Source organism: Anthonomus grandis, chromosome 15, assembly GCF_022605725.1.
Source record: "Anthonomus grandis grandis chromosome 15, icAntGran1.3, whole genome shotgun sequence".
In the NCBI taxonomy this organism is placed as follows: domain Eukaryota; kingdom Metazoa; phylum Arthropoda; class Insecta; order Coleoptera; family Curculionidae; genus Anthonomus; species Anthonomus grandis.
In genome coordinates, this window is record NC_065560.1 from 16,969,751 (window position 1) to 16,997,418 (window position 27,668).

Here is a 27,668-nt window from a genome sequence, read left to right on the forward strand (position 1 = left end):
TTTTACTTGAATTAAATGCTGTTTTATTATTTTCACTCGCAAATGTACGTACAGGTAGGTCAAAAAATTTATGACCATTTTAATCACTCAATGTTGTTGTATGTGGCACCATCTAGTGGCAATGGCAAAATAGATATCATATTTGTGTTCCTCATCCCAAATAATAATAGTGCGCCAAATTTTAGGTTAATCTGTCCAGTGGATTCCTAAATATTTCAATAAATGTTTGGAAGAAAATTAGTTTTAACACCCTGTAGAATGAAACCCAATAACATTTTGCTAAGCAATATTGAGCTCAAACGGCATATTTTCTTGTCAGGTATCCTACATTAACCTATGTCCAATTAATTACGGGACACCCTGTATATGCCGTACGTCTTGTTGACGCACCCTGTATAAAATACCTATAGCTAAATTGCATTTGGGTGCATTGGATTTTAGGCGAGTTGTGCTCACTTAAAAATAAGTTCACCTTTGGTAAGAGAAATATAAAATATTATACCCTGTATAATATTGTTAATTGAATATTTTTTTATATATACCCAAATATTCAATCAACGATAATATTTTATACAGGGTTTTTTATACCTGGTTCGGGCATTTGTTTAGAAACGGTCCATTTAATTTGTATTGAATTTATCCGTTACTTTACGGATGCACTGTATTGTAAAAAGCTAAAAAGTATAGTCTAGAAAAATTACTTTAAATCGCTATTCTATCTATTAAATACTTATGTACTTATTTAAAAAAATCAATTTAGGGTGAGTGTGTAAGTTGAATTAAAGTCACTAGTTCACATACTTTTTTTTTCAAAGAAATCCTCGGACTCGTCGATTAGTATTTTTAGATAGGCTCTTTTTTATTAAAAACAAAGTTATACAGTGTGTCCCAAAAAAAAGATAATTCAGTAAAATAGATGAAAAGTTCTTATGAAAAATCAAGTTTTTGGTTGGTTATATTTTTTAGTACATGTTTGTCTTAGTAATAAGAATAAATTATATCATGTCTTACTTTATTTTATTATATAATTATATATCACATCTTTTGATATTCGGCAAGATACTTTTATTCAATTAGATTTTAAAGTTAATTAACGTATGTACGTATTTTCCTTTTACTGGTAACAAGAGTTTTTATTTATTAAAAAAAATTATGGCTATTATAAAAATTATCCAATAAGAATAAAATTAAACATATCGGTAATAATTATTTGAAAACAGAATATCAAAATAGAAAAACTGGTAAAAGTTACTAAATTTAAAATTTTGTAACATCGCTGACAGACAGGAGTACGCATACCTTTCAATATTCGTTTGATACAAAAAAATATTGTTATAAGAGTACACATCACTGGCATCAATCCAGGAGGTTATATAGACGGCAAATGTCTGAAATTAAAAATAAATTGTTAAAGAAATATTTTTACAACACACTTAGAGACATGTACAATATTTGGGTACATGTTTATTAAAGCTGTGTATTAATCTTGAATATATTTGTTGACAAAATAACTTAGATTGATATGCTAATAAAACGTATGACATACAAAAAAAAAATAATCGAAACAAATTATAGCTAATCTACGTCACATATTTCTGTGAGTGATGACTGATGTGCGATACAAAAAAATCTTAAAGAACTCACATAAGGAACTTTAAATACAATCAAATAAATTACTATAGATATTTTATTAAGTATAGTTTAAATGACAAATTTATTGTTTTTTGTTGTCATCCCTGTTTTACCTTTTTCTGTTGATCTATAGGGGAGAAGAATAAATGAGAATTATTGGGTATTAGACGATATCGAAGAACTAAAATAGGAGATTGGTTGAAAGCTATCATAATAAAAATATTAAAAATATGTATAACATTTTAAACTTCAAAATATTAATGAAATAATTGATGTGATATTTCAAAATTCGAGTATGGTAAAAATATACTAAGAATATAATATAATAAATAATACATAATTAAGCCTTAAATATATATTATATATTTAAGGCATTCAAATCCTAGATCATTCTATTACTTGCAGCTGTATTGTATTCCTATTTTCAGATGCTTTTTATCAATTTATCGATAACATAATTTGAGGTAGTTAGTATTTCAGTAGCAATTGGAAATCTTTTCTTAAAAACGTAAACTATACTATTTTTTATGTTAAGCGAAGTAGATATGACATGAATAATTTAAGTGGTTTTAATTTTCATGAAATTATATTTTTTCAGGCAATTCTATTCTACACTCCAAGATGGCTCTGGAAATCATGGGAAGGTGGCAAAATATGCGCTCTTATGATGGATTTAGATGTGGCCGTATGCTCAGACATAGAAAAAAAGCAAAAGAAAAAACTGATGATCGACTATTTATGGGACAACTTAAGGTTCCATAACTGGTGGGCGTATCGCTATTACTTCTGTGAAGTTTTAGCTCTTATAAATGTGATAGGTAAGTTAAAAATAGTTGAAAATAGTTTCAAAATAAATCATTTTATAATACAAATTAAATTTTTGCAATTTTATATATTAGATCCTAATAAAAAAATGCAACTTGGAACTACTGGACTCTTTTCATCTTTAAATATCAAGCTGTACTTAAAAAATATTCTTTTGTTCTGATATTATTAATGATTTTAAGATGAAGAATAAATATTACCAAAAATATAGGAAATATGTTCTTATCGAAATGAAACTAAAAGGATACTGCTACGATTTATTAAGATAAAAAATATTACTCAAGCTAAAAATATGTTATATATATTAACGCTACAATCAACGTTTCCAACAAATATCAATTACTTTAAACAATCTTTTTTACTTCATAACTCTACAGGTTCACAACAAAGCATATTAGAGTTTTCTAAAGAAGAAGTTTTTAATGAAGAAGAAGTTGCGTTTTCTAAAGAAAACGTTAATGTAATAAATTTGTATAGAATATGTAGTATAACTGATTCATACTTAAATCTTACGACATCCATCTAAAGGCATCTGTTTTTGAAGAAAAAGCTTATTTTGAGGTAAATTTTTTTACTATAAGCTCCTTAAACAAGAAACTTGACTAGCATTACAAGAAAACGATAGGCTTATATCTTATTTGAAATTTTAATATTATAGTACTCTTGTTTGGAAACTGTAATTTCGCCCAGAAGGAGATTTTATAACAACCTCCTGGAGCTCATTTAAGATAAAACACAGTGCCTCACATTGCTTAGTGGTAGGTTTTTAGTAAAGCTTAAGAGTTTGAGTTTCTTTTTCTGGGTAAACTTTTTGTCTTTTGGCAATGTGCGATACCTTCACTGATGATTGAGTTAAACCCTGAGGGAGAGATTGAGATTTAAATTTTTTTGGATTCTGGCTACTGTGTCAGCACCTACGATATGTAAAGCACGCATTATTATAGTTCACTACGGAGGAAAACAAAGTTACGTTTAATAATATAAGAATTAGGCTGTTATTTTTTTCCTTTTTTTTATAATTAAGAGATACTTATCTTGGGTTAGCTACTGTTAACTAAACCAAATATCTTAGGTAATTTAATTGGGCTAATGACTTTTATTTTTTGTCCTGTTAATATTATACGGAATAACACCCTAGGTCTTTTGACTAAAACATTTAATAGTGCTTATTAATATCGAACGTTCTAGTTAAGTTATGTTTTATTTAAATTTACATAAACTGGTAAAATTTTGGACGTAACAAACTTACCCCTGAGTAAAGTGAATGAAATAGCTAAAGAAAAATCTAATATTAAAAGTTACCAACCTGTAATAACTAAAAAGACGATAGCCTGCCAGACTGATCATACAGAAAAACCAGACCCAGAGGTTCCGACGTCACCGAAGGACAACACAATGAACAAAGATGAATGGCATTACATGGTTGTATCAAATATCCCACCACCGTATACCGGAAATCGGCTTGCACACTTCATCAAAGAAAAACTGGGAACGACGGACTCTATCTACGGACTTACTTACGGACTAAAAACCAAGGACATTGCACATTCCGACTTCAAAATTGGTGTGCAGAACTTAAATCACTTAAAGCGGCTAAAGGATATTAGTATGTGGCCACCGGGCACTCTCATAAAATTCATGTTTGGAAACCTTTAAAGCGCCAGTCCAAATAAATAGTACCACCTCGCCCAAATCTAAGCCTTTCCAGTCTAAGTCTAAGCCTTACTCTTCAGACACCCATAACCTGCCACATCGCTCAGTTCCATTAACATTTGCTACAATATCTAGAGAGGTTCAATCTCTGAAAATAAGTTCTGATAGGGAGGCCATTGCTGCCTCTAAATCCCCTGCAACAGAATTATTAGAGGTTGATTTTGTCATCGATAATAATTCAGTGGCGAATAAAGCAGCAAATATGGACCCGTTGACTCCACCAATAGTGCGACTATCAAGAGACTCAGATGCGACTGATGGTCGCTATTTATTGGCCAGACTGAGAGACTCTTCCATCTTAAAACCTCTTAGGCTATTCTTTGCCTATCTGTATGATTAACCCTCCAGTGTGTGTATTGAAGGACATATCAACACCAGCATTCGATTGGCACTTGCATCAGAGGGACTTCCTGGTGACGTGGACTCTTTGCGGAGGCTCTACTTTCGGTACCATGATGCCTATGGTATTGGTCCAACTGAAGTTGAACCAGATCTATCAGCCTTCAGGTCCTTCTTCTCATCAGAAAAGCTGCTACGCCTTCAAAAAATCAGAGAGAGTCATAGCAATTATTATTCTGGTGGATCTCCCGCCAGGAATAAAAAATTTTAAATGACTTGACGCTAAACAGAGGATCAAGCACCCTCTTAAATACTGGACACTGGCAAGCTTAGTATTTTCTCTCTAAATATTCAGTCCTTAAGACATAAAACTAATGATTTATTTCTTTTACTAGAAGAGCTTCATTTTCCAGAAATCGTTGCTATAACTAAACATTGGTTGCATGTTAGTGAGCCTGTGATGGTGGATAATTACACTACATTTGCCAGATTTGATAGAACAAATCTAACTCATGGAGGTACTATGATATTATCTACTAGCAACGACTTTTCAATGGTAACCAAGTTCGATAATTTAGTTTCTGAAAAAATATTTGAATTTTCCATTGTCTACAATAATAATTTTGATCTTTACGTTGTTTGTATTTACAGAACACCTGATGCTGACGTAAATGTTTTTTTCCATAAATTACTAAGGTTGCTTGAGTCTCTGCCGTTAAAAAGCAAACTCATTTTATGTGGTGACCTAAACATTGATTTTTCTAGTGTATGTGCTGCTCAGGAATCTCTCCAGTCCATTTTCGACTCTTTTGGCTTAATCGTGCACATTAAATCACCTACCAGAATAACTAAAACCAGCTCTAGTACAATAGATTATGTCGTATCTTCCTTTGAGCCAGATTTTGTCGATTGTATTGTCTTAAGCTCGGGTTTCTCAGACCATGAAGCAGTGTTAATAAAGTTTTCTATAACTAAATCTAAAAGTAAAAATGTTCCACGCAAACTAGGCCGTATTTTCTCGGATAATTTTTTTTTACATTTTAGACACCTTTGTCAATCAACTGACTGGAATATTCTCTCTGACGACATTGATTCAGAATTCTTTAGATTTGTAAAAACGCTATCTAGTCTTTCTCACAAATCCTTTCCTTTGAGACCTCTTAAAAAGAAGCAACATAACCCCTGGTCTACCCAAGGCTTTCGTACATCTGCTAAGAACATGCGCTTATTATCTTATCTTAAGAAATTTTCAGACAGCGCTTTATTTTATGAATACGTAAGACTTTACAAAAAGATTTATCAGAGAACTTTAAAAGCCGCCAAGGATATTTACTATAATAGGAGACTGGCTAAATCTAAAAATGTGGCTAAGGGAACATGGTCGATTGTTAATGCTTTGAGAAATAAACCTTCTTTGTCGAATACTATCTCCATCTGAGAACTTCATCTGAGAACCTTAATGATTATTTTGTAAATGTGGCAAATAATTTAATGAGTACCATAACTCCTTCTCATGATCCACTTTCATATCTTCCCATTGCAAATGAGAATTTCCACAGTTTTTTCTTTACGCCCGTAGTGTTACCAGAGCTTTACAGTTCAATTAGGAAAATCAAAAACAAAGGCTCTTCTGGAATTGATGGACTTACTCTTAAAATGTTTTCAAATCTGCCCGAATGTACATTATGTCATCTTATTACTCTAAATAGTCAGTTTTTTCAAAAAGGTGTGTTTTCTAACTGACTACTATCGCCCTATCGCTCTTCTTCCCACACTTTTAAAAATTATTGAAAGATTGGTTAAAAAAAGACTTCTATCATTTTTGCTAAAATATAAAATACTTACTTCCCATCAATTTGGATTTTTAAATAACAAATGCACAAATGATGCTATGTTTTCTCTTTTTAATAATGTATACTCTAGCTTAAACAACCAACAGCCTACAGCAACAATTTTCTGTGATTTTTCTAAAGCCTCCGATTGTGTTAATCATGACATCTTATTAAAAAAGTTGCAATATTACGGGTTCAGAGGAGCGCCTTTTGAATGGTTTAAGTCGTATCTCAATAACAGAAGTCAAGCTGTGAGAAGTGATTCGACTATGTCTTCTTGCAAGGTAATACAAAGTGGGGTGCCTCAAGGTTCCGTACTTGGCCCTATTTTGTTTCTTATCTTCATCAATGACATTGCTAATCTAAATATTAACGGTAAAGTCTGTCTACTTGATGATGACACTAGTTTTACCTGGAGTGATCCGGATATTTCTACACTTCATAAAACCGTATCAAGTACTTGGTAACGCAACAATTGACGAAGTTGATTCTGTAAAGTTTTTAGGGCTAACTGTTGACAACTCGTTAAAATGGGACACACATATTGACTCTTTATCATGAAAATTAAGTTCCGCTTGTTTTGCGTTAAGATCAATTTCTAAGGAGCTTAGCCTGTCTACTTCTAGAACAGTTTATTTTGCCCTTTTTGAATCGCACCTTCGATACGCCCTTCCATTTGCATTTACGCCTTTCCAAACTCAATTTGACCGTATTTTTAGACTACAAAAGAGAGCTTTACGTTATACACTGAGACTTAAATACAGAAGTCATTGCCAGCATTTCTTCAAAAAATTTCAAATATTAACTCTTCCATCTTTATTCATATTTAAGTCCGTTTGTCTAATACGCAAACACGGTTCAGCGTCTGATAGGCCTTCCCATAGTTATCCACTTAGAAACACGGAACATGATCTATACCTGCCTACCCCACATTCAGAGTTGGTCAAAAGTTCCATATTATATATTGTAAAAAAATGCACAATCATCTGCCATTGGAAATTAAATCCATCACATCTTTTTTTGCATTTGTAAAGCATTAAAAGCATTCTTACTGGAGAGAGCTTTTTACACAGTTAACGATTTTTTTTTGTAATCATTGATTTGAAATCTCGCACTAGCTGATTATGTATTTTTACTATCTGAACATGTTTAGGTATACTGCTTTGTGTAGCTATTTTAGGATTTTTTATAATTTCTTACTTTTTTAAACATTTTAAAATTTTTTTTTAACATAGAGAGATTTTTTTAATGATTTTTTTTTTGACATTGTATACATTAAGTTGTATATTTTATAATAATATTTTTGAATACTTACAATTGTATTAATCTGTATATATTGTAGATATTCTATTTATTTATTTATTTTTTTTATTTTGTTTTGTTTTTCTTTTCTTTAATTGTGTTTTGTTTGTATTTTTCTGTCTTTTTTGTTTTACAGCTTTGTCTACAAATCGTAACAATTTCTTGACTATAAAGCATTGATTGATTGATTGATTGAAAATATTGAGTGAACTTTTATTATATTAGGTAAAATAACAACCTTCCAGATCTTTTTGAAGATTTGTTTTTAAATCCATCCTCAACCCCATTTACTTGGGAAAATCTTTTGAACTGAACTTTAATATTTAACTTGATCTAATTTTTATTACCAATAAGTGGCACAATAATCAAGTTAATTATATCTGAAAAAGAACCAATAACCCAAAAAAATATTTTTATCGACCTAAAAAAATGCAATATAGAAATAACAAAGCAAACTAAAATATCTACAAAATATATATTTACTACGAGACATTCTAGCACTGTTTACCAAACAAATAATTCTTATATTTTTTCTTACATTGAATCATCTTGCACCTTCCAAGAGTTCTTTGGGGATTGTAAAAGAAAACAGCGTTATGTGAAAAACTACGTTTAAATAATGAACTTGAGTGAAAGGACAGAGTTGTGTGTTTTACTATACAGAGTGGCGGACCGAAAACTACGATCTTCTCTGAGATTTTTTAAAAATTAAAAAAACACTTGCATTAATCGTTATTTGAGTTTAGGGGGACAAGATAATCTTGCATACATAAACCTTTAACAACATCCCCTACGCGAGGCTAACAGCTACCCTTAAAATTTTAAATGAAAATTGAAGTCGAGTGATACCTTATTTTAAAGGTAACTCAAGGTACATTTCCCTTGTTAAAGTAACAGGCAAAAAATATACTCAATAATGCGGTTGCCGAACATTCCAGCCCATATGTTTAATTTTTTGGGATACTGGGTATGTACTTACCTAAATAATCTAGAGTTGAAATCTTACCAATATCTACAATTATGTCTGATCACAATATAATTAGGGAAAAGGCTGCATTTATCCAAAAAACAAACATTAAAAATAAATTCCGGATTGCCAATGATTTGTTTACTCATAGTTTCGCAAAAACGTAAACGGTCTATCATCGTCGTTAAGTTCCTGCACAAATTTTGGAAGGATGAAACCTACGTTTTTTTTTAATCCTCGGGACACTTCTACGTTAAACACCTGACATTTCACTTACTTTCTTTGTATTGAGTTTGAGATCGATTGCCATAGGACCCAAAACTGCAACTCACATTTCTAGGTTTGTTAAGTTTATGACGTACATATGGGATAAGTCTGCATCTAAAGATAATTCATTGTAAGGCAATGCAGTTGCTCTAGCACAATCGTTATTTTTAGAGAAAATTTAAATAATTTCAACTCACTCTTGAAGTGTATGAATCATTTTAAATTTGGAACAAGGGGTACATGGCAGAACTAAAAATTCTAATACAGTTAATTCAACCATATCAAAGGTAGACTAATATCTAGCAATATTTTGTCCAGCTTAGTAACATTCCAACATTCCAGTACTAATGCAATATAATTTGGTGTTATTTTGGGTATTAAGATTACTAAGCATAAAGAGAGTACTAAGTTTATTAAACAAAAATTGACAAATTTGTTTACAATTAGATTTCTTGTAAAAAAATCAGATTTTACTTTACTAAGTAATACCACTACAGATAATAAAATTATATAATAAAAATTTTAATCGGAAAAATATGTTAAAATTTCCTTAAGTTTATGTTAGCTTTTTAAAGATTTTCACATGTAATATTAAAGAGGATGGTGGTAGCAACTTAAAACTTGGGTATTAAAATCAGGATAAAATGACATTTAAAATGAGGTATCACTCGATCCTTATTACTATTTAAAAGTCACATAAAAGGGCAGCTGTCACCCCTTAGGGGTGCCATCAACCCCATAGGGGTTGATGGCAAAGGTTTATGAATGCAAGGTTATTTTGCCCGCCTAAAATCAAAAATTGAAGGGTGTGAGAGTTTTTTGTTTTTTTTTTACGAAATCTGAAAGAAATTCAGCGTGAAAATTTTTCTTTGCGCCATCCTGTAGAAAAAGAACAGAGAAAATATAGATAGTTTTTCTCAACACAAGTTTCTACATATTGGGCTCTTTAGAGTAATATTATTATTATAAGTTATTATTTTAGTCATTAAATATCAACGTCCTATAAAAACTGCACAATTAAGTTATTCAATAATATAACCAAAAGAAAATTAAATAAATGATATGAATGAAACTAGAACTATATGCGATACAAAAGCCATTATGTGGAGGTAAACATACGTAATTTGCCATAAAATGGCATTAAAATTGACGTGTATTTATAGGTTTTATTGCTTTTGAGTATAAATAAAATGGACCTATAAATGTAATTGTGTTAGGGTTTTTATGTACCAATATGCTTAAAGAGAACCTGAGCAGAAAGAATATATGAACTGAAAATGCAAATTATAAGCTCACTTAACTCTTAATAACATTATTCAAGTTGTCGTACAAAATTATATTTTTTATTAAACATGAAAAATTGACATTACGAACATGAAACTTTATTATAGGGGTTAATTTAAGACCTAAAATTTTCAGATTTTTTTAGTGGAAAGAATTTTTTAATTTAGATTTTTTTTTAAGAATACGGTCTTTGGAATATAAAAAAAATGGGTGACTCATGTTGAGTGCTAAAAAAGCAAAAAAAATAAAACTACTAAATGACGTAATTTTCAAAACATTACACTGCAAAAATTCTCCTACATGTCAATTTTCTACCTTGCCATACCTTACAAAATACATTAAGTTTTATATATAAGTGCGCAGTTATTAACAAATTAGTCAGTTCTGACTCTCACACAGAACTAAGTGGATTACTCATAGTTCAGTGTGTGCTTATGTATAACTAATGACAAAACTAAAAAACTAAACGAATTATTGTATTTTTACACGCACTAATATTCAATATTTAGTTAAAAATTAAAAAGGATAACGTTCACGCACTTTTTTTAATTACCGAGTCTAAGGGACTAAGATATCTTAAATGAATAACACGATGTATTAATCGACGTATTCTGATGCAAAATCTGATTTGTATAAACGCCCGTCACTTGATCCATGAAATTTTGAAAGTGATCTACAGTCTTAGCTTCTAGATTTTAGCTGTATATTTATGGACAAATATCGCGAAACCACGTTTGACGGTAATATCATATATTTCTAACACCCATCATTCAACGACTATCCTTTCTTCGTAAAATTTCCGTTAAGTAATGACAAACTCGTCAATTTATACTACTCGCATCACTCACCACCTAAAAAGCAGAACATTTCATAAAGATACTACTGGTGCATCTTTTAAATAAAATGAGTACTTTTTAATATTCACTTTTATATAACTAAGCCAGAAACTGAAACTTAAAAGAAAATTATACTTAATTAAGATAGTCTTAGAAAAATTAAAAGAAGAAAAATTAAAAAAAAACCCATTCCTACTGCTTTTAAGTACTATGGCATGGCAAAACCGCAAGTTTAGGCGAAATGTCATCTTCTCAAAGCCAAACGGCTTTGTGTTTACTTTTGGCATTTGTGAGGTTCTGTGTTTTTTATTTAGTTTCTGGTTGAAAAAGAGAAAAAGTCTCATTTGAGTGTTTTTGTAAACTCTTCCGATGGTAAAAACTTGTGCCGTTCGTACTGCAGCATAGAAAAAATGAAATTAAATCCGATCTTTTCACAAGTTGTTATTAATTATGGTATTAACACTTTCTACATAACTTTTGTAACATTACACAACACTTCCTTAAGAATAAAGAACTCACGGCTTGCGCATGACGTCATTCAATGTAGGCTAATATTATTAAGCATAAAGTAATGTATATGAGCATTATGTAATGTATATGTATATACATTAATGTATATGAGCACTAAGATAATATTTATGATAACACTAGTCTGATATGGGATATTTAATAGGAAAATAATATAAAAATATGGATAATTAGGTATTAAGAGTTTTCGATATAAACAGGGCTGCCAGACATAAACTGAACTCTTAGTCGGGCACCATTTGAGTTTTTTTTGAATAATCGACCAAATTTTTTTAACATATTTAACAACTGTGACTATATGACTTAAAAGTTTATTTAAAAAAAAACATTTAAATTTTTAAATGTTGAAAACTTCTTTTACACGAAATAAAAAAGGTTGACAACTTTATTTCGTGCATTATGAATGTGAAAATACATAATATATTTTAAACGATAAATAATCTAAAAAAATAAATGTAAAAATTAAATTAATATGTTGTAGTGTTATTATTTATAATTAAATTTGTAAAAAAACTAACAGTGGCAAAATTGAAACTAAACTACTTATTTGAAATATAAAACTCCAAATGTGAAAATAAATTTAATAGATTGGCCTGGATTATGCCATATCTTTAAATGTAATGTTCATTCTTTTTTTACTCATTTATCAAAAAAACTTCTTTAAGTACTTAAAGTTTGCAGTTTCCTTTTCTTAGTTTTTCTAGGTTGGCTATGATTATTTTTCATACTTAGAATTAAAATTCTCAAAATATAATTTTTTGAGTGTATCTGACAATTTCCAAATGGAGCTGAATATTTATTTTTAATGAAGTACCTTAAAAAACATTTCACCAAGAAACGATATTTTATTGTAGATATTCAGAAAGGTTCTTCATGTTCATCAATAAGTTTCTTAAATATAATGTAAGCTGTTGAAACTACATTTACTAGGCGTTAACAGGGATATAAGAGAAAACCACGATTTAAGGATCCTGTTAAATTATAAGAATCTTCTACTACACAAGGTGCATCCAAAGTTACATTTTTTCACAAGATGCACAATCGATTTTACATAGCAACAATATCCGGTCAAATATGTTATTACTGGCAATTTTGATGTACTAGCTTTAGTATCACACTTAAGAAAAGTGTTATACTGTGATTTATGTTCAGAAAATTTAAAGAATTTATTTATATTATTATCCCCATAATGTTGACACCTTAGAGATAGAATTGATTAGATCCTTAGCCTATTCTCTGATTCATAAAGCTGGCGTACTGATATATGATAATGACCACCAGCTAATTGCCTTAATTTTTTAAAACAACTCTTCAACGAGTCAGTTTGAAATTTACCTAGCAAAACATAATTCATGCCCAATTCAGTTAAACAGTATTTGGACACGTCAAGAACCCCATGAATAAATGGTATGACTTAAATCAGTGTGAGTTTGTCGGCTCAGTGTATGAGAAAATCTAGATGAGTTCCAAGAGCTTTAATTTTGCATTTTGTGTAAGAAATAAAACTTCGTGGGAACGTTCTTAAAGGATGTTAATACCTTTTTGGCATAAGGTTCTTGGTATTTATCTAGTAAATGTTTACCCTTAAGAGGAGTTTTTACATAAACAATTTTCCATTAAGTTCATATAGTATTAATAAATTCAGCAGTGTCTTGTGAGAAGGGCAAATTGTTAATAAAACCTTTTAGTGCTTCTATAACAAAAGGATTAAAGGTCTTAAGAGCCAGTTTAATATTTTGTCTTTCTATGGAAGATACAAACAAGACTTTTAAGAGAATAGCCATGTTTAAATAGTTAATCTTTATCCAGTTCAAATTTTTTAATTACTAAAAAGCAAGCATATTTTGTTTCCCCTGTCTCAAAGTCAGGATAAAAAAATGTTTGTTCAGGTTTGGAATTAAGCCGGTTATTAAAAAAAGACTTAGGTAAATGAACAGGGTCAAAAAAGCAAAAAAGAGGCCTTATGGGTTTAATAGGATGTGGGAAAACTATACTTAAAAAATTTCTTTGAAATTTTCTACTATTATTTTAATAAAGTTATATAAAATTTCAGAACTTATCATAGATACAGAAGATATACGAATAACTTCTCTAAATCTTGAGCATGAACTGGTTATCATAGATGTCACTGCAGATTTTACTAAATTATGATTATTTACGGTTATTTCTATTATATTACCAGCTTTGTAATCTAAATAAGGCCTAATGTGAATTTCTTCGAAAAGCAACACAATATATTTTTGTTTTTTTTTTTGTTAAATATTGATGAATATTAAGAGCATAAGTTAAAAACAATTTCTTTCATCAATATGTGGATCAGTCAGAAATTTATTACAGATAGGTTTGATAGTGTCAGGATGTGATAAACTAATAGAAGCATGATTTCTTAAATATTTATATGAATAGTAAGTAAATAAAATAGAGCATAAGACAAATGTATTGGGTACTATACAGTACCAATACCTGTACTGGAGTATTTATATCTTTCTTTTTAAGCATTAAGCAAAGTAAATTGTTCTGAAACAAATTTTAGAGTATCTGTAAATTTAACTGGTCATTTAAGATTTAAAAGAATATCAGTAACAAATTTAATTTATTTTTTTATTTTTTGGATTCAAGTTGATTTAAATCAGGCTCGGAAAGCAGTGTGTCATCTTCGGTGTGACCACTAGTACTAATTGTTGGAAACTCAGTGGCCAGATTATTATGTAAGCTTAAAGGGAATAACATCATTGTGTTATCAATTGTGTCAATTGTATAAATTGATACACAAGCACATTGGCATTTTTATGTAAAATGACATTAGCTTTAAATTCGAATCTATAAAAATTGCCCATATTATTATAGAGGCAGGTATATATTCTATCTTAAACAATATCAAATTTTCAATAGTGTTTTCCAGAGTTTGTGGGACAACGCTTAAAAACCATTAAAAACCATCCTTCTTTAATATGATAATTTTTGAATACTTTTAAACATTTCTCAAAAGTCTCAAAACAAGTTGCTTTTTTAAAAACAAGGTTATCTTCCTTACTTTTCTCTAATGCTGCTTAAGGCCGTTGCTTGCATTCGATGCGGGCAGCATTTTTTGGCGGGTCTGGGTGGTATACAAAATCCATTTGTAGGATTGCTGCTTGCCGGTTATAGTTTTCATATTTTTGTTTTCGGCGTTAGCATAATATTTTTAATTATAATTTTGGTAATAAATTGGTACGCCAATTATTTGAGGTTATTATGTATTTAGTATTACATGGGTTATTAAAACGTCCAAGAGTTGTGGTAGGTGTTAATTTAAAATATTTTTTTTTTAAGTTTTAAGTACTGTAAAAATCTAGTACATTGCAATATTTTGCAATTCTTTTTCTAGATTTTCACGTAATATAATTTAGATTATAGCAAGCTCGAATTTTCTGTATCCGAGGCGGCGATATCCGAGGTTCTTATGTCTTGTAATAAATTAATAATTCAAAAAAAACAATAAAGATTAAACTGAAAAAGGTTAGCACCATTATATAATACTTCTTTAAAACTTATTATTTTTTTTTCAGATAAAAATATCGAAATCAAATATGCCTTAATTAAAGGTAAAATAAACAATATAGAACATGAGCATTAAAAAAAATGCCACTCAATAATTTCGTTTATATAAGTTTGGTCAATACTTTATAGTATGGAGAATTATTTTTGTTGGGATTGATATCAGTAAAATTAATCTATAATTGATTATTGCAAGGAATGAATAAAGTAAGAAACTTTAATATATCATTGCACCCGGTATATTTGCGTGTTAGTAAAAAAAGATGGCCTATGCGACATGCGCTATACGCGAAGAATTTTGGATTGCAATAAGCGGCAGTATCTCTCTCGTTTTGTTCGTTGAAAGTACCACCATCTTTTCGGGTACCGCAAAAGCCTTAATTCTACAAACTCAAAATTAGTGTTTTCAAAAAAATTAGTGTTTTCACAAACTCAAAATTCATAAGAACTATCAAGTGCACGAAGATCCAGCAACTAGATCCTCACGGATAAGTCGTTAAGTCCCCTTTGTTTCGCCGCTCAATGGTGAATAATATCAAAATTTCTCTTTTTATACAGTCCACAGTTTTATCTCATTTATTAGTCAATTATTCACCAAAGTTTAAAAAATATATATAAAATAAATTTCTTTCTTATTTAGTTTCATACCCTTTTTTTTTATTACTTTGCTTTTTATATTAAAAATCCTTTTTAACAAAATAGTCCGGGATCTTCTTATTAAAAAAAATACATATACCTACCCATCTAGTCATTTATTTGAAACAATTTTAACAAAAGCAAAAGCATGTTTTGGTAATGCATATGTTGGTAATGATATAGTGATGAAAATTCTATCTAAGCATAAAAAATCTAAAGAGTTGTGTTACATATACACGGTAATTTGTCAGAGACTTATTTCTTGAATGAAATATAAGAAGTCAGGCAAAAGAGAGCCTATGTGAGAATATGAATCTTTAATGTCTTGTATTTTGAACTACAGGATAATAAAGCTAAATGAAACAGTTTAATATTTATTTGCTTCTAAGAATCCTAAATTAAAAATAATTATTATTCACTATATTAAAAAATAGAATATTACCTATATTAATAAATTGCATTGAAGGAATAGGGCAATGCAGACAAAATAATTTAATTTTTTTCAAACGAGTAGCGTACCGTTTTCTTTTCTAAAAATACTTAGTTAAAAGCTTACAAGGAAACTTACGGTTACGAAATACCAGAAATATGTCACTGAATTCTGTCACAATATTAAAAGACCACGCAGTATAAAAAATTATTAAAACCAATTTATATTACTTATACATATATTTTTTTTCTACTTTTAACACAGCTCTGCGGTTTTTCCTGTATCTTAAACTAGATAAAAACTATAGCCTTAGTAATAAAATATTGTCCTATAATAATAAAATTAATATCAATATTTACAACCATTTTCTACAGGTAGGGCGTTATTTGCAATAAGTTTTAGAATAATGCAAAAGTTCATGATGAATAACTAATTTTTGTAGGAACAATAACTGCTTCTCAGAGTTATAGGTTGGTTTCAGGACGACAGTATCTTTTTGACCTAACGTCTCGTATTTGGTCTGACGAGTAGCGTAAATAATTTTTAAATTTCTTCAGTTAAAACAAATTGTTGTAACTTTAAAAAACTTACTTTCTATATATTATAGATTCAGGAACATCTTTTCAAATAGTATTTACTGCATTTACAAATTGTAATAAGCAATGCTTGTTACAATTTGTTACAAAAGTTTTTAAACTGTAAATAATAAAATAATTTTCGGGGCTCTTGCGTCATGCCAAAAGTTAATAATATAAGTATAAAATTGATTTTTTCTTTAAAAGAAAAAAATTTTTTAAATTAACTTTTGAATTCTTTAATTCAGTTAAAATTCGAAATGTAAGTGGGTCATGGTAGGCCCCTAGCGGTTGAGATACGTATCTGCATAGGTTTTATAAAATATTACGAGATTAATTAAATAAATAAAATTTATTCAATATGAAAAATGTCTTAGATTATTAAAACAATAAAAGCAAAAATATCACTTTTTAGAGTTAATAGTTATTAATATTTTTTTTTAGTTGATAGAAGAAAATGCTAAATATGTAACGTAGGGATAAATTAATGGAATTAACACTTAACTTTATAGTTTGGATCCCTAATTTTTAATTCTCTGGTATGCCTAGGATCAATAATTTCTGGTGGCAAACAATTTTAATTTTTCTAGATGAGGTAATATTCTATTAAAAAAAATCAATATCAATTTTTACCTCTATACAAATAACTTCTTTGAATGTCTAAACCCCAAAGTAACATACTTTATTTTTTGCTATATTCTGATGAAGCACCAAGATATGGAAAATCGCTATTAATTATAAGCCTACAATTTCTAATTTTAAAATTAAACTTTACTTCTAACTTTTGTTTTGCACGTTCTTCATTATTCTTGCCCCAAGAGGTTGCTTTAGAAAATAACTTTTAGTATAAAATACTTTTAACTGTGGACGAACAACTTGTGGAAGGTCGCATTTTACATATTTTTCCGAAGTTAGCGGCTGTTAACAGTCTTCTCCTTTGTTGTTGCCACTCTGCAGAATCTGACTAAAGTCTAGTGCGTTGTTCTATTTCTTGATGCTCAGACTCAAATTAATAATAAATTAGCCAAAAAGTACCTAATTAGCAGAAGTTTTAATTTACATTTATATAACTCCTTATTGCAGTGTTACTACATTAGCTTTATGAGAAGGTACATAAATTATAAAAAAATTTTGTAAATTTAAGAAAGAAGAAGCTTATGTTTAGGGAGACCCTAGTTAAGAACTAAATAAAATAGTTAAGATCAAAATTAAAACGTATAGCAATTTGACACTTTTTGCTTATATAGGATTATTATGAACTAATTTTAAAAGATCTTATTTTGTTGTTTCAATCCTGTGTTTTTGTCTCAGGCTCTTGTGGTATATCCATATCAATTATAGAAGAATTTTTTTTAGAAGAAAAGTTTATTTTCTAAAAAGTATATATTTTATATGGTTTTTTAATTTTAACTCACTAAGACTTAAAGCAAAGCTGCGGATTTGATTATCAAAATATCGAATTAAAAAACTGAAATTATTAAAATAAATAAAATATTAAATACTATTATTACAAAGTACTTACATGGTCAAACTAGACGATAACGAACTTGTTGATGGAAGCCAAATAGAATGTGCTCTTAAAGTAAAAAAAGTAAAATGATTTTTTGATAAAGTTATTTTATTTTAATGAGTGATCCACTAAGAATAGCTTTCTGAAAAAAAGAAAAGTATTGGCCGTAGGACAGCCAAGAAAATATTATTAAAGAAAACATGGAAAATTTCTGGAAATTATTTTCCAGTTGCCAAAACTATTTTTTACAAGATTTTGCCTAAATAAGAGGTATCATAAATAATGGCACCATAATTGAAAAAATTTGACTTTTATTATTGTTTAAACTGTTAGTTAAAAATCACTTTTTCTCCAAATTCTACTATAACTGATGCAAATTTTTCGTTCACTATCCTGGTATTTTAAATATTACTTATTATCCAATCTGGAATTATGGTATCAGATTTAGTTATTCATTTCTTTCTCTTATTCTATTAAAATAGCTATAATTAAGATTTGTCTTCTTCTTCTTCTTCTTCTTCTTCTTCTGCTTTACTTATGACCTTGCATCATTTTAGACGGCCACCCACATTCGATCTAATGGACCTATAGTTTAATATTAGTGTTTCGAACCACGAACCAGTTTTTTGTAAAGACAAGCACAAAAATCATGTCCATGCCAGGATTCAAACCTGAAACCACACCATCGCATTGTGAACATTTGCTTACGACGCCACCGGGGTCGGCTAAGATTTTGTAAAATCCTATTTTCTTATTCGTCATTATACATGCCGAGTTTGAGATAGCAATCGTTCTAAGAACTAAATAAAAAAAAATTCCAGTCATTTATTATAATCTCTTTACCAGAGGTAATTTACAATATTTTTTTTCTGAGGGCAAGGCTAATTCTTCCCGATAAGCCATTCTCAGTGGGACACCCGATACATGTAAATCAAGATGTAAGTCGATGCTAGGTTAGGCGTTCATGGAATACGAATATTGATCCTTGTAAAACGTGTAACAAGTCTGGTTTGTAAATATATATCATTGTAATATTATAATTTTGCTTATATGAATTAAAATGTATTTTTATTATAATGCTTTATTTTAAGATTTTTAAAAAATAATATGTTATAACATTTCATACATTTATATTATATGAATGAGCTAAAGTTATCGTGGCCTAATAGCATATTAGGCAAATGGGGATACACCTATTTTTTCCAGCTCAGCGCCGCATGCTTTGAGGCTTACATGAAATATAAATTTATTAATATTAAAATTAGATCTAGGTACAAAATACTTCCACAAAAAACACACTTACCAAAGAAATACTAATAACTAAATGAGAATATTATACCAAATTAAATAAAATACGTAATATAAAGAAGAAAATACTGCTAGGTCGAAAGCCCATCATAAGGCTAAAAACACACGAGGCGGTTTGCAAGCGGTTTGCGCCGCGACGGTTGTCGCGCCGTGGTCGAGCTCGACGCCTCGTTTATGGGACTTGTGAGCTTTGAAACAGACGGCGCCGCCTAATCCCATAAAACGCGGCGTCTGTCGCGCGTACCCTGCTCGATACCATGGGCCGCCGGCACGCCGCTTGGTTTTTATTGCTTTAGCGGCACTACCGCGGCACATCATTTACTTATCTTCTGTGTTGCAAACCACACGTAGGGCTTTTTGGTGCGTTTTTTTTTTGTGCAGTGTTGAAAATTGTTCATTTATTATGGAAACCAGGGAATTCAACATAGAAAAATTAATTACTGAGGTTCAATTGAGGCCAGCGATTTGGGATATGCGTGATGATAATTTTTCCTTTGGTATTAGCTTTTGTACATGGCTCTTGGATCAATAAAAGTAACTCCTGGTATGATTCCTTTGACATTCTGGTGAAATTAAATTAAATTTTCCGGATCTTCACAAATCTCCTTATAGATGGTATTAAAATATCCCTTCTTGTTTCTTTCCATAACTATGGGATGTATCCATAGCTTACGTTTCGTTCTATTTTTTTTTTTTTTTGGTTTTTTGCGTAATGCCAGTGCCGATGCCGCTAACAAAAATAAAAAATCATCTTTACTGTCGGAGTCCATTTTGCTCACGATAAATAAAAAACTGTGAACTGTACGCAAACCTTGGCAACATCAAACTGATCTTGTAATTTTTCGTGCCGTTCGTAGTTGCGAAAGCCGTCGCGTGTGTTTTAAGTCGAGCGGCGGTCCACCGGTCGCCGTCGCGGCGCAAACCGCTTGCAAACCGCCTCGTGTGTTTTAGCCTAAGGCAAGGAGGCGGGCGCCGCGCCGCGCCGAGAAAATGCACGTGGATCGGCGACAAAATAAAATCAAAATATATTCGAATTAAATAATTTCAGTAAGGGCTCATATAAAAAAGTCAATAAAAATTTAATTAAATAAAATAACCAAAGAATTACTTTCTGCTCAATTCACCAGTAGTACTGCTTAATAAATCTTACAGATTAAATAAATAGCAACAAAATGGCAATGAAACAAGCAATAACTAAAATGTTATAAAGTAAAATTACAGGATATCGCAAAAGATATAGTAAATAAAAATTTAATAAAATCACTAAGGAATTACCCCCTATTCAATTTAGCAGTAATTCCTATGGTAAATATATTAAATTAAATAACTATCATTAAATTAGTAAAGAAAGAAGCTTGAAGTAAATATATTAAACGTAAAATTTTGATGTCTGGCAGCTTTAGAGTAATTTTTTACATTGAGGCTGGCAAAAACTTTGTACAGTAATAAGATGATTTCTGCTGTGTATTGAGCTTTACTTGGTAATTTATTTTGGTCTCTAATATCTTTAAAAATAAAAAGCATATTTTGAAGTATTCATTATTAAAATCAATTGAAAAAATAAAATTTGACCCCATTTTGCTATATTGTGCATATATTGGTATTACCTATGGAATTACTGAAGATCTAGGTCCAGTTTTTAACCTCCATTTAATTTTTTTGAAAGTATGGCATGACACTCCATAATATCATCAGCTTGATTCATATTCTATATTTGGCTGCTGCTTTATGTAATCAAAAGTGGTCAGCTCTTTATAATCATGGTCTAAAAAATATTTTTTAAGTGAACTGTCCTATAGAAATTTAACTAAAATAAAAATATATTATTTATTATATTATTAAATCAAATATTACATTTCAAATATATCATACAAGGTAGTCTCAGAAGTCTAAGAAACATGTTACTAAGTTAAGCGTAACAGTTTTTTACTATGAAAAAGTGAATTACTAAATAACGAGCCTAGTTTAAGTCAATTATTAATAACTGTTGCGTTTATTACATTATTTACTTTTTATTTATTACTGAAATTTTAGAATTGAGACTAAAGAATCTATATATTAAACATATTGGGCCTGTTATTAAAACGAGGAAATCTGTGAATTTTGCTTTTCATTGATTTAACTCAGCAGCTTCTTTTTCTCAGTATCCATTGTTTATTTTTGTTGTTTCCATTCGCGCAAAAATTTTTAAGTTATTGCAATAATTACTTATGCAGATGCAATGTCTATATTTATATATAATAAACATTTTTACAGTTTATTTCTCAGTTCTTATACAATAGTTGCATTATAATTAACCGCTTTTTAAAAAATCTTTCTTTACCCGACGTGCCAGCATACCTACATAAAAATGTAGAACAGAAACTCTGACTCAACTAGAAAGATTTTACTGCAAGAAATTTGTACTAAATATGCGAATAAGTTAATTCTTAAGTTAAGGTTTTTCGCAAAATTTGATTAATGAGAGTTAGTTTTTCGACAGAAGTAAAAAGAAAGCGTTTGTAAAATTTTAAATGCTAAGGAGCTATAAAAAATTGCCGCTTTTTATATGATATTTTAGATGCTTAACAGTCCGTGTAAATTTTAGTCTACAAGACTGTATTTCAATTATTCATTGAACTACAATCATTTCAATATTTAATTTATTAAATCTCTTAATTTGTACCGCTAAAATAAATAAGTAACAAAATATATTTAACACAAATCCTACATAAGTTCTTAGTTTTAAGCATGCATTAAATATTTAAATATTAAAAATTCTTAATAGGTATAGGGGTCATAATTATTAATTATGACCTTTATATAATTAGTTATTTACTAGAGAATAAAGCTAATGAAAGTATTTAAAAAACATTAAATGCAATAATGAATGTACTTGTACAAAAATGTAACAAGTAATTCAATAAATAATAAAAAACAAATAGGTCATAAATGAATTGACGCCATATGTAGTTTCACATGAACTAGGTGTGATATTGCATAAAACTATATAATTTTATTTTTAACATAATGAAACATCTGATTTTCTTCTTAAGATTTTGATAAGACTAATTAATTAAGAATAAAATAAATGAGGGTAATGTAGTGAATATAATCAAATTAAAATTAAAATAAACGTATTTACAAAAAAGTATAAAATGTTAATAATAAAAATAGAACAGGAGATGGAAAAAACCATAAGTAACGCAAAAAATATAACAATATACTGCCAATACTTAAGATAAAAAGTATACTCACCAATTTAGGTTAATCATCTTAAGCCAGTTCCTGTATTTGTTCAGTTGTGCAGTTTTACAGTCAATTTCCACTAAGAGTGCTCATTATTAATTTAAATTATTCAATTTTTTTGAATGTTTTACCAGCAATAAATTTTTTGACTTTTTTAAAAACCAGCTTTATTTGTTTTTTCAGGGCAAATGTTTTTAATGAACAGATTCTTTGATGGCGCCTTTTTAATGTTCGGCTTCGAAGTTATTTCATTTATCAATGCCGACCAAGAGGACCGCATCGACCCGATGATCCAAATCTTCCCCAGGATGACGAAATGTACCTTTCGAAAATACGGAGCGTCCGGAGATGAAGAAAAACATGACGCTCTTTGTATTCTTCCCTTAAATGTGGTGAACGAGAAAATATACGTGTTTCTATGGTTTTGGTTTATAATTTTAGCAATATTGACACTTATGACGGTGATTTATAGGATAATAATAATTTTTTCGCCCCGTATGCGTGTCTATCTACTTAGAATGCGTTATAGGCTTGTGCGAAGAGAAGTAATTGACACTATTGTGCGTAGAAGTAAGATGGGTGACTGGTTTTTGTTTTACATGTTAGGGGAGAATATTGACTCATTAATTTTTAGGGATGTTTTGCAGGATTTGGCGCATAAATTAAACCGACACGATTTTCATCATGCTCCTGGGTTCAAGGGAGAAATTCAGGAAGCTTAATTTTTATCTTTGTTCTAACCTATTTTATCGTTTTGTAGAAACTTTGATATTTTAAACGAAGTCAATTATAGAAATTATTAGTTTTAAAAATAATAAAATAAATTTAAAAAAACTTGACTAATGTTATATGGATCTTGAATGAGTAATTATTAAACATTTTCATTATACTACTTTTGAAAGGTAGATATAGTGTAATTGATAAAAAATCACTAGTCTTTTCATAAAAGCTAAATTTGGTTAAATTTTTTCAACAAACATATATATAAAATAAAACTAGAGTATTAATTTTTCTGAAACAATATAATAATAATTAAGGGACAACTTCTTTTTACATATTTTATTTTATAACTTTTAATTCTGTTAAAATTCTTAAATTATGCTTCAGAGACCTGTTGACCATGGTCGAATAAAGCAATTCTTTTCTTAACGTATGTTATAAAAATATTATTTCTACTTAATATTAAAATAAATAGCTTGCACGACGTTAAATAAATTATTAAGCATTGTAAACTATTCTGCTAAAAGATTTTTTTAATTAATTTATATTTAGTTAAATTAATTAAAAAAAATTAAGTTATAAATCCTTATATAAGAGTGTTTTAAATTTCATTTAAAAAATTTGATAAAGTTTGCTTAGCTTAAGGGACTATGAAAGAAACTTTGAGCTTAGAATATAGATAAAATAAAAACAACTTTCAGCGTAAAGTTCAATATCTGGGGTGAGGGGAAAGACGAGTTTTTTCGAGTAAAATAAATAGCTCATTATGAATCTTTAAAATTGGATTCTTAATTTTTTTTTTATTTCAATACATTCATTTCTCAACACATTTCTAGATAAAGTAATGTGCCTTTTATAAAAATTATAGTTATATATTAAACAAAAAAAAGTAATGTGTCCCAGAATGTGTACAAGATTTATCATGAGGCAGAGTTTTTTCAAAAAATAATAAAAATATCTTTTCTCATATACAGATCGTGTTTTCGTTCGTTACTTATAGGAAACCGCATAGAGGCGAAATTTTGCATCCTCGCGCGTGTACGAGTACCTACGACAGAGCACCGCCCCGGCCGGCCCGAGGACGGGAATCGGGATTAGTAAACATCTGACAAAATATTACGCGAAAATCCAGGAATTTTTAAAATATTTATTCTAATGCGGGTTTTACAGACATGACAATATGTAAAACCCCCATAGAATTGTAATCTTAAATGTTTAATATTTATGCTGTGTTTTGCATAATGAAAATAAAAGTGTTATTCTAATAAAAAATAAAATATCAACTCTGATAAAAATATAATAAAAGATCAGAAATAAAACTCTAATAAACAAACTTAACAACATATTATTTCTTAAATAAAAGGCTCAAATAAACCACCTTCTTTCGCTAAACAAAAACTTAACCTATCGTAAAAGCTATTTCGCACCTCCGAAAGAGTTTTAGGTAAAATGGAATTGGCACCTTCGACAATTTTATTTCGCAACTCCTATAAATTTGTTGACCTACTAAATTCATGCTTGTAAATGGTCTGCTTAAGGTAACCCCACAGATAAAAGTCATTTGGAGACAAATCTGGAGACCTAGGAGGCCATTTAATATCACCAGTCCCACTAATAAGGCGGTTAGGAAAAGTATTTGGTTAAAATTCCTTTACCCTAGCCGCGTTATAAGCAGGACAGCCATCTTGCTGAAAATAAACCGATCCCAGGTAAAATAAATAAAAAAAATATTTTAAAAAAAATATTCTTTTTCATTTGCCTTTTCCATCATGGTTTTACAAAATTTCATTCTTCGCCACTAGTCTTCAGGAAATATTTCCTGAGTTTTTGAATACTTGAAACATTTGTACCCATATTTTTTCCAGATACGAGCAACAGTTTTATTGCTTATTCCCAGTTCCTCTCCAACACTTCTAGTGGACCGTGTCGAATCAAGTTCTAGGGTACTGCAAACGATTTCTTCCCACCGTTCTATATCCTGGACCACTTCAACAGGTGGTTCTTGATGTTTTGTGTGGCATTTTTTACAATCTTGAAGACAAAAAGATGTCTCAAAATTTGCAACCACATTTAAAACCGTTTTTGCACAAGGAATCGGTCTATTCTCAAATGTCACTGAAAACAAATCTGTACATTGTACTGCGGAATTGCCTCCATAAAACCATTTAATTAGTTGAACTCTTTCGGAAGGGGTATAAACAGCCATAGTGAAAAAAACACGAAAATAACGCTCAAAAATTATTAATGCAACGTGCAGTAACACAGCAAAGTAAGGTCTGCTGACTCCCGGTTCGAAAAATTCCGCCGCCTGCAAGGCGCAACCAAGCGGTGTTGCCATTATTTTGGGTAATACGTAGCTCACGATAACACGATCTGTATACGAAATATATATCTTTAAAGCCAAGATCTACATTCGAAATTAGTATTAGGCTTGGTGGAAATAAATAAGGGCTTAAGAAATGTTACTTAAAATAGAATGTCGATATCCATGAGATAATAAGAAATAATAAGAATCGTAGTAATATTTTAAATTTAAAATTACGATTTTTTAAGTTTTTAATAATCATGCAAATTAAAATAAATGCTTACTTTTTAATAAATATTAATAAAAAGGAAATCTTTTTCACTTTATTACTAGTCAAATATGTCAAAAGGGGTCTTGTGGCATATTTGATCATATTTGTTTTATTCATCTTTTAAGTAGATGCTTGCTTTATTCATTTTTAAACAAAGTCTAAACTGTTTATCACATTATATTGCTTGTACGTAAAATAAATAAAAAGATTTAAAAATCGCCCATTTCAATATTGAATTAGTGCGTTGCTTTTATTTATCTGCTACAGGAGCTTTTTCAAAATAGAATTTTCTAGTATGAAAAAGCTAAATATATAAGTACTATATGAACATTTGTATCATAAATATTTTGAAGCTCGACTTTTTTTTTATAACAAATACTCCTATACCCTTCTTACCTTATCAATAATCCCTAAGATTTACCCTAGCGTAGAACCAAGCGAACTAGCAAAGCAAAATTTGTAGGAGAAAAATTTGGATTATTTCTAAAAGTACTTTCATAATGAGCGGGTACCAAAATTAAGTTTCAAAATAGACCCGATTCTAAATTATTAGTCTATTATCTAAATATTTAGTCGAAATTATTAATAATAAATATTTGGATACCAGTATTACCTTTGCCTCCTTATTTAGTAAAAAAGTAAATAATAATATTGATATAACACAGGTCAAATCTTAAAATGCTTTATTCCTTAGTGATATCCATATATCTATATCTAGTTTATAACTTTCACAGTTGAAAAAATAGCCATATAACAAAATTAAATACGTTACTTTGCTTTAAGCTTATAATAATAAATTCCTTAAACATTAGTTTATGTATTAAGTAATGCATAGGATATAAAAATAATAGCCTAATATTGTTTATCATAAAAATGTCATATTTATTTCGAAAAAATTACATTGAAAAAATTATTAATTTTTAAAATCAAAGTTTATTATTGTGGACAAATGTTTATATAATAAAGTTAGGGCTAAATATACTAAATAAATGGTAAGACAATAACTACATATTAGTTTATAATAATTTTATTAAAATTAGCATATAAATATCTAAAGAATATTTAGAAACTCCTTTATAAAAACAAATGTTATCACTGCCAGAAATAATATTAATGTACTTATGCCAAATACTGCAAAATGCTCCAAAGTTGCCTCACTTAAAAATAACAATTTAGAGATAAAATCGATCTATTTGAAAATACAGATAAGTTACGTTATATTAGAACAATATTTATATTAAAAATAAGTACCGAAAACAATAGAAAATATAATTTATATAGTATTTATAACATCAGTTTTATTACAACATGGCGTGCAAATAACAATAATAAGAAAAACATATGTCGTTATTACTCAGATGTTATTAACATACATATTTAGTAGTAAAATTTTTCTACATTTTTTTGGTTATTTATTTTCAATCAATAATCATATCAACATTCCTTTTGTCAAAAAAATTAACAAGATTTGTTTTTGTAATATAATTACTCTGTATTTTTTGGTTAAGTTTGTTTTTCTAATACCACATAACTCTAAGACCAATATTTATGTACTAGTTTATAATGGTCCCAATTTTGTTAAAGACATCGTGATTTAATGCAATTATGAAAACGATTTTATAA

General features: G+C 29.3%; 1 protein-coding gene across 4 annotated transcripts in view; it reads left to right on the plus strand.

The window, feature by feature from the left end:
* The window catches only part of LOC126744862 (innexin shaking-B), a 256,450-nt gene extending 229,436 nt beyond the window's left edge, over positions 1-27,014 (plus strand). For 3 of the 4 annotated variants that reach the window (XM_050452432.1, XM_050452431.1, XM_050452430.1), the window contains 2 exons: positions 2,231-2,450; positions 22,933-27,006. In XM_050452432.1, coding sequence (XP_050308389.1) covers positions 2,231-2,450; positions 22,933-23,471 — 759 coding nt within the window. In that variant the 3' untranslated portion in view covers positions 23,472-27,006. Of the gene's footprint in view, positions 1-2,230; positions 2,451-22,932 lie in introns of all 4 variants that reach the window. The other variant, XM_050452429.1, reaches the window with a different exon arrangement.
* Positions 27,015-27,668: the final 654 nt, after the last annotated feature.